Genomic DNA, 8506 nt, shown 5'->3' with positions numbered 1-8506 from the left:
GCAGTCGGCTGGATGGTCCCTGACGCCCCATTCGGGGCAGGCTACACACCCGGGCTGCAGGTTCCACGGGGGGAAGGGGAGGGGAGGGGAAGGGAGGGGGGAGGGGGGAGGGGAGGGGGAGGGCGGGGAGGGGGAGGTCAACACTGGGGTCCACTTCCCAGAGGACCTTCCCTTAACAAAGACCAGAAGCTGGGGAGGGGGGGATTATCCCAGGCGAATTTTCTTGGGGAACAAGATGCTCTGGCTCGGACCTCAGGGAGGCGGCGGGAGTGAAGAAACCTTTTTCGGGGGCCCGGTTCCTGGTGCGTAGAGCGAGAAGCTTGCCCAGGTGCACGTCAGCCAGGCGGCACCCGATGCTGAGCTAGACCCGGGCCGAGGCGAGTCGCCAGGCTCCCAGCGCTCGGGCTCTGACCCCGGAGCCAGGCGGCCTCCGAGGCCCGGCTCACGTTGAGAACCGAACCCGCTTGAGTCATGCCCGTGAGCCGCAGAGAGGGGACCCAGAACGGAAAAGTTCCCCAAGACGCAGAGTAGTCCCTTTTCTAAAGCGCCTGGGAGGAAAACGCCGGCCCGGCGCGAAGCTCCGGCGGGACGTCAGCCCGGGCGCGGGACGCGGCGCTCGGGTCCCCCAGTCGCGCCGCGGCGGACGGCCTCGCGCAGGCGCAGTGGCCCGCGTTCCCGCCCAGCGCGCATGCTCCGCGGGGCAGAGGCGCTCCGAGCCGGCGGCGGCGGCGGAGGAAGTTGCCGTTCTGCGCTCCACCCGGCGCCGCTTCACGGCCGGGGACGGCTTCCTCCGGCCGCGCCGTGGCTGTCGGTGCCGCCGCGCGTCAGGCCACCCGGACCATGGGGCTGCCCAAGGGGCCGGAGGGCCAGGGCCTCCCGGAGGTAAGCAACCCCGTCTTCCTGACACGTCGGGGTCCTGAGAGAGGGCCGAGCGGGCGGGCGGCGGCGGTGGGGATCCCGGCCGCCTGCGGGGCGCCCCGCCCCCTTCCTCAGGTGTGCGCGCGGCTGCGAGCCCGGGCGGGGTCCGCTGGGCCCGTGCAGGTCCTCCTGCGTGGGCGGAACTCATTTGAGCGGTCCCCCGGTGTCCTGGGACTGGGGTGGCCTTCCCGACCCAGTAACTGCCCCAGCGCAGCCCCAGGCGCCGCGGGCCCCGGGGCCCCACCTCCCCTGCTCCTCGGGGCAGTTTCCCCGGACCCTCGACGCCACAGGACTCGCCCGGAGGGCCGGGGCTGCGCCAGGAGTCACGAGACGTGCCTGGGGACTGTCTCGGCTCGGGTTGTGCTAAGGGCGGTGACCTTCTGGCGCCTGCGGCCGCCTTGGGGAACCCGGGGGGTGGGGGGACGGGCGGCCAGCCCCGCGCGCCTGGGTGCCCGGGGGACGCCCCCTGCAGAGCGCCCGCGCTGAGGCCGGGCGGCAGAAGGACGCGGGGGCCTCGCCCGCTGCCGGCTGGGCCGGGCCGGGCCGGGTCTGCGCGCCGCGGCGGCCGGTGTGCGGTGTGGCGGCGGGGCCGTGCGGCCGGGGGACGCAGCACCTGGCGGAAGCGTCGCCGCTTCTCCAGAAGATAACGGGTGCCCTTCCTCCCAGAGGCGCTTGTTATTAAGCACTCAGCCGTCCTAAGGGACGGGGTCGTCAGTGGTTTCCGGATTTCCACATTGGCTGGGAATAAAGGGGAAGTGCATTTCCTTCGGGGTGCAAATATCACTTAGCTACGTGGTTTACATCTGCCTTCTCTCCAGTTGATTTACTCGAGAGCTAGTTTATTAGGTTCTTGGGAGGAATGGAATCTCTCAACGTTCTGAAGCAGGCCTTTGGCAGGGGGACTGATTTCTGGGCAGTGAGTGGTTCCTTCGCTCCGAGCTGCCGGTCGCCAATCTTGCTTCTCTGCCCCCCACCCCACCCCAGTATTTTCATCTCAGGAGTACCCACTAGTTTCGAGAGATCACTGTTCTGCGCATAAAAGCTGGGGATATAGTTAGTGATGGAACCGTAGACGTACCTGTCAGTGTGTGTTCCCAGAATTCAAGTCCATTTTGTTGTTATCTTAGGAAATCCTAACAAGTGTAATATTGTTAGAACTCTCCTGTTAGGTGAAACCTTACATGCGAGTTGCTCTGATGGAGCCAGGAATTGTGAATGCTGGGCTCTGCGCTGTGGTAGTTTATTGGGCATTTCTTTTTAGCCACTTCTTTGTTTTAGGCTCTCATCAAGGTTTTGCTGGGCCTTTTGTTCTAGACGCCTGTCTGATGCCCATGATTCTACCATAAATTCTTCCAATTCAGTGTCCCACTACCAGTGGGGATCTTTCTGAAATAAACTTTGTTTAGCCCTTTTCTGCTAGGAGACTGGGTCTTATTTGTCACTTTTCCAAGAGCCTAGGACAGTTCTTGGCAATTAGGAGGCAGACAGGGTGACTCTATAATCAAGTTATCATTTAGTCAAAGATTAGTACATATAGCCCAGTTGGGCATGGCTCAGCAGTTAAGCATTGACCTAGGATCCAGGAGATCGGGGTTCAGTTCCTGGTCAGGGCACATGCCTGGGTTGTGGGCTAGATCCCCAGTGGGGGGCGTGCAGGAGGCAGCCAGTCAGTGGCTCTCTCATCATTGATGTTTCTCTCTCTCTCTCCCCCTCTCCCTTCCTTTCTCTGATATCAATAAAGATATATTTTAAAAAATAAAAGACGAGTACATATAGTCTGTGTCATTAAACTGTTACTAGTCCTATTCCTTAACTTCAGTTTTTAAACCACTTATGGTATGTATGTGGAGGGTAGAAAGATAGCCAGACTTGGCCCTCCCCTCCCCCTTACATGAACTACAATACAAGGCAAGTGAAAACTTAATGTGCCTGGTTTAGGAGCTCACAGTCATTCATTTTTACCAGAATTTTAGTTTTTCTAACAATTGGATGTATTAACCAGCCTGGTGGCTTTGTATGGCTTCAAGAGGGCATTCTGTCATGCTCTTCTCTATTTTGTTTCAGGGTTAATCTGTGAAACGAATTTGAAGTCTTATTAGCATTATTCATTCAGTGTCTTGTGACAAAAAGTATTTCACAGGTTATATTGCAAAAGTATATTTTCCATTCTGGGGCTGAGTGGCTGAGAAGCATGGGCCATGTGTCTTCCATGGGGTGCTCCTTGGATAGAAGCTGAGGCAAGGATGATCCTCCCTTGATGTTCTGTCCTCTTATTAGAAGTGTTTTAATGATATATGATGACTGAACAAATGAAGGCTTCCTGTTTTACATCCGAAGAGTTGTAAGAAAATACTTGTATTATTCCTTTTTTTCCCTTCTGTACCTGTATGAACCATAAATTGCTCTTTACCGTCTCTTTTATTTGAGTTTCTCCACTTGTAGCTGTTTTTCATCCATCGTAGGTCTTTTGCCAAGGAAGAGAAGGTGTGAATAATTAATATTACCTTGTTTTTGCATGTCCACTAATAACTGGTGAATGCTAACCTTCAAATCTTTGCTAGCTGGACCAAGCATCATTTGAGAGTTAAGTTAAATGAGTACTGGTGCATGGTTGTCACCCCTACAACCCCCATTGCAAGGGATTAACAGTCACTTTAATAATTCCTTGTTCAACTGTATGTTAATATGTATACTCCCTTTTCTGGCAGTTTGTACTGCAAAATAAACTTGAATTTCTATTATCAGTGTCATGACTATGAAAACATTTTGCTAATACTTGACTGGCTTAGGTCATGCACTATATGCAGTGATTGAGCATGTCACTCTATGATAAGTGCGTCTTTGAATTCCAGTGCTATTTCAGAACAGAGGAATTAACATGGGTAAATAATGTATGGGTCCCCTCCTGAACCAGCTAATATAGTAGTCTGTTTGGAAAGACAGGCATGTTCGTTAACACCAGACATGCCACTCAAAAGAGGGTGTTACTTAATTGTATGAATGATATGAAGTGTAAATAAAGTAGAAATTCAGAGAAATGACCATGTCAGGTTTGGTATCAAACCTGATGATTTTGAGAATTTGAGGATGATTTCTCCGTGATCAGAGAATATTAGAAGAAGGAGAGTGGTGTGAACAGTGCTTGTCTAGGTTGGCCAGAGCCATGTCTGGATTGTTTTGGGGGGGAGGTGAAGGATGAAGCTGAAAAGATAGGGTACCGCTAAAGACCTGGATGCCAAACTAAGACATTTGGAGTTTATCTTATAGACAATGTATGATGCATTAATGATAAGGGCCAGAGGATGAGCTAAAGAAATAATGATGTGAAAGATGTGATTTAGGTATGAATGAGCAAGACAAATTAACAGAGAAGAAAGATCGAGAAGCAGTTGCAATAGACCTGGCATGAAGTATAAATAAAAGGGAAGGGAGGATTAATGTGAGATGCTTAGTAAAGGAAGATTTAACAGGCATTGTTGAGTAAGGGAGTAGTCATAAGTGGTAGTACAAGGATATGAACCAGGCTATCTTGGTGGTGTTTTATATAGACAGGTGATTTTTTATTTTCTGCAGTGATGCAAGGGAGGAAAGGCACAGCTCATGAAAGTAAATGGAGGCAAAAGTACTAGGATATTTAGATATATTTGATTTGAAAATAAATACCTGGGAGTGAAGGTAGGATATAAATTAAAATTGCTAAATCAAATCTCTATTTAAATATATTAGGTGAATTTATTACTTTTTAAGCAGTCCTGTTTCATGGCAGCAGTCACCCTTTAGTATCTCTGGGTTGAAAGTCTCCTTTATATTTGCCTTAGAGATCAAACAGAGAAGTGTAGAAAGGCATACATATATGAATTTATTCTTGCCCCTCTTGAAAATAACTGGGACCAAAATGAATATGAAGTTTTAAAAAAACAAACCACCTTGTTCCTGTCTGTAAGGAATTTATAATCTACTTGAGAGGCCTGTCAGTATACCATGTGTTAGAGAACAGGGAGGTAATGTGCCTTAATCTTCTTTTCTCTGGATTCCTTCAGCACCTGGTGAATAGGCTGTGCTGCCTTTGTCTTCTGCCCCCACCTATGATGATTCACAGCTCGTTGACAACTGGGGAGTCTCTTCTGTGAAACTCTGGCAGCACTGTGTCCCCATGCTCCTTCATGACTGTAGTGATAAACCAGTGTCACCTGGCAGTGTTGTAGCATCAGGAGATACACCTGGTGTTTCTTTATTCGAGGTAGCTTTTACCGGCTTTTTGCCTTTTGTTTTAGGTAGAAACAAGAGAAGATGAAGAACAAAATGTCAAGTTGACTGAAATTCTGGAGCTCTTGGTTGCAGCTGGGTATTTCAGGGCAAGAATTAAAGGTTTGTCACCTTTTGATAAGGTAAGAGGAAATCTTTGTAACCATTAGGCTATTTTTTGTCAGGATGGCATGGTTAACCTTGGAAAGGAGGGAGATAATGTGTTTTTACTTTCTCCTTGTTCATGTTTCCATTTCTCCTTTATTCAGATTCATTATGGAAGTGTTCAAATTCCTTATTAAAAAAATAATAATATATCAATAAGCAAGTGAAATAGTTACTCATTTTGAGGAACTTAACAGTTTGGGTGGGAAGATAAAACTTATGTAAAATAAAATAATCTGAGTTAATAAGAAGCTATCCCAAGACAATTGCCAGGTTTTCTATGGATGGATGGTAAATGCTTAGTTTGGAGGAGGGAGAAGTCACTATGGGGTGACGTTTAATTCAGCAGAATCTTGAACAATTATTATGCACAAGGCATTGTAATAGGGCACAAAGATAAGACAGACACCCTGTACTCAAAGGGCTCGACCTCTGTAGCATAGGGAAGAGAGAGACAAGTAAACCACATGCATAGAATAAATGGCACAATGCACTAAGTACTGCTGCAGTGAACTGAACACAGAAATGAAGCCTCCAGGTCAGTCAGGGCAAGCCAGGAAAGCTTCTTGGTGGAAGAAAGTGTTGAGTGCTCAAGTGGGCCACAGCCCTGGCTACACATAACAGAATCACTGTGGGTTGTTTTACAATACAAATGTCTAGGCCTCACCCATTGAAATTCTGGTCAGTTAGGTTTGGGCTGAGGCCTGGAATCTGTATATTATTAGGCATCTCACATGAGTCTACAGGAGAGCCAGGAGTAAGATTCACTATTGGTTTGTTTTGTTTTGTTTTGTTTTGTTTTGTTTTGTTTTGTTTTTTAAACATCAAGCTGTGTTGGAAAAGGATTTTGTTTCAAAATGGATTTTTGGCATTAGTCTCATTTCCATCTCAGAGAAATCCTGTGAGAAAAGTAGAGCAGGGATTCACATCTCCTATAGGTAGATGGAAATTAAGTAATGAGCCACAAAATGTCAGTTTTGCTACTCACATGTCTGGTCCATTAAACAGATAATTTCTCTGGAATCTGGCGCTTGCCTGAAACTAGGTTAAGACTTCTCTCACCTAAGAATTAATGTCTGTCTTCTTCAGTATAAAATAAGTCTATGCATGATATTCCATTTAGTAATAAAAGTCAGTTTCTCAGTCACACTAGCCACATTTCAGGTGCTCAGTAACCACATGTGGCTAGCAGCTGCTGTATTGGACAGTGCAGATACAGAATGTTTTCATCACTGCAGAAAGTTTTATTCCGCAGAGCTATTTTAGATGAATTGTAGTTGATAGAGTCGGGACATAAATACTCTCTAACAGTACATAATTTTGTGTATTCATTGAGTCTGTAAAAAATATTTATATTTTTTCACACCTTCACACCTTCCCCTCCCCCAAACTAGAAAGAGAAAACACATATTTTCTTCATTTTGCAGGTGGTAGGAGGAATGACTTGGTGCATTACCACTTGCAACTTTGACGTAGATGTTGACTTACTCTTTCAAGAAAACTCTACAATAGGTCAAAAAATGTAAGTTGTTAGGGTTTGCCATGGAAGAGCCTAAAAGGGGAGGAGAGAGTAACTTTTGAATGCCTGCTGTGTGCCAGAAATTGTGCTAGATACTTTACATATTTTATTTTAATTTTCATTACAACAGGTAATTATAGATTATAAACAGGGACTGAAAGAAGCCAAGGTCATACAGGTAGCATGTAAGAGTTATTTTAATGTTCAGGCTATTTCTAACACTTTTTTAAAACTTTTTTCCAGTTTTATTGAGATATAATTGACACATAGCATTGTATTAGCTTAAGGTGTACAACATAATGCTTTGATGTGTATATATATATATGTATTGTTAAATGGTTACCACAATAAGTTTAGTTAACATCCATCATCTCACATAGGCATAAATTTTTTTCTCCTTATAAGAACTTTTAAGATCTACTCTCTTAGCAACTTTGAGATATACAGTGTAGTGTTGATAAAATAGTCAGCATGCTATACATTACATCCTCAGAACTTATTTATCTTATAATGGAACGTTGTACCTTTTGATCACCTTTACCCATTTTGCCTACCCTCCACCTCTACCAGCCACCAATCTGTTCTTTATTACTATGAGTTTGGTTAAGTAGATGTATAGTATTTGCCTTTCTCTCTCTGACTTACTTCACTTAGCACGGTGCCCTCAAGACTATCCATGGTGTTGCAAATAGCAGGATTTCCTTCTTTTTTATGGCTTAATAATAGTCCATTGTATGCATGTACTATATATTCTTTATCCATTCATCTCTTGATAGACACTGAGGTTGTTTCTATGTCTCGGCTATTGTAAATAATGCTGCAATGAATATGGGGGTTCAGACATCTCTTCAAGATAGTGCTTTTGTTTCTTTCTAATATACACCCAGAAATGGCATAGCTGGATCATATGGTAGATCTAATTTTAATTTCTTGAGGAACTTCCATACTGTTTTCCATAGTGGCTAGGCCAATTTTACAGTCCCACCAACAGTACACAAAAGTTTCCTTTTCTCCACATCCTCACCAGCCCTTGTTATCTCTTGTCTTCTTGATGACAGCCATTCTAAAAGGCTTGAGGTGCTGTCTCATTGTGGTTTTGATTTACACGTCACTGATGAGTAGTGCTGTTCAGCGACTCTAATACTTTTTCTTGATCAAAGTTTCTGGTAACTGCCGTGTATCTCTTTCTAATGGCAGCTGATTTGAATGGAAGTTGAATAGGGTGAGGAGAGGAGAACCTTTCCCTCCCTGTTGTCTCTGTGAAAGACAGAGCGTCACTTTGCCTCTCATTAGAGATGGCATGGTTCCTTGCTAGAGATTTCACCTGAGAGCTCCCTGGCTGGTCTTCCATAGCTCACCAGGGGCTTGGTGATCTCCTTAGACCATCTGGGATCCCCAGTTCTGCTCCCAGCCCTGCCTCGTGTAGCTGTGTGACCTGGGGCAAGCCTCGGTTCCCTTATCTGTAAGAATAGGGGTTAGTGATTTCCAATCTGAATGATTTTGTGACTCACGTATTTTTTTGAAGCCTGATTCTCCCTTAAGAAAAAACACTTGCATATGGGTTAAAGATGGCTTACAGATGGGCACGGGAAGCATGTGAGGGCATGGTTATCTTTCAGGCTCTCCCATACGGGCCCGCTGGGGCCTTGTTCTCCTTGC

The 8506-nt window shown here is 46.2% G+C and overlaps 1 protein-coding gene across 2 annotated transcripts in view; it reads left to right on the top strand.

The window, feature by feature from the left end:
• Window positions 1-703: 703 nt before the first annotated feature.
• CCDC93 (CCC complex scaffolding subunit CCDC93) overlaps window positions 704-8506 on the top strand; it is an 81957-nt gene continuing 74154 nt past the window's right edge. The window contains exons 1-3 of one of the 2 annotated variants that reach the window (XM_081141884.1): window positions 704-882; window positions 5193-5306; window positions 6756-6850. In XM_081141884.1, coding sequence (XP_080998010.1) covers window positions 841-882; window positions 5193-5306; window positions 6756-6850 — 251 coding nt within the window. In that variant the 5' untranslated portion in view covers window positions 704-840. The remainder of the gene's footprint in view (window positions 883-5192; window positions 5307-6755; window positions 6851-8506) is intronic. The other variant, XM_081141885.1, reaches the window with a different exon arrangement.

The sequence above is a fragment of the Miniopterus schreibersii genome, assembly GCF_964146895.1.
Source record: "Miniopterus schreibersii genome assembly, chromosome: 7".
Classification (NCBI taxonomy): Eukaryota; Metazoa; Chordata; class Mammalia; order Chiroptera; family Miniopteridae; genus Miniopterus; species Miniopterus schreibersii.
The sequence above is the reverse complement of the archived record's forward strand: the minus strand, read 5'-3'. Positions and strand labels throughout refer to the sequence as shown.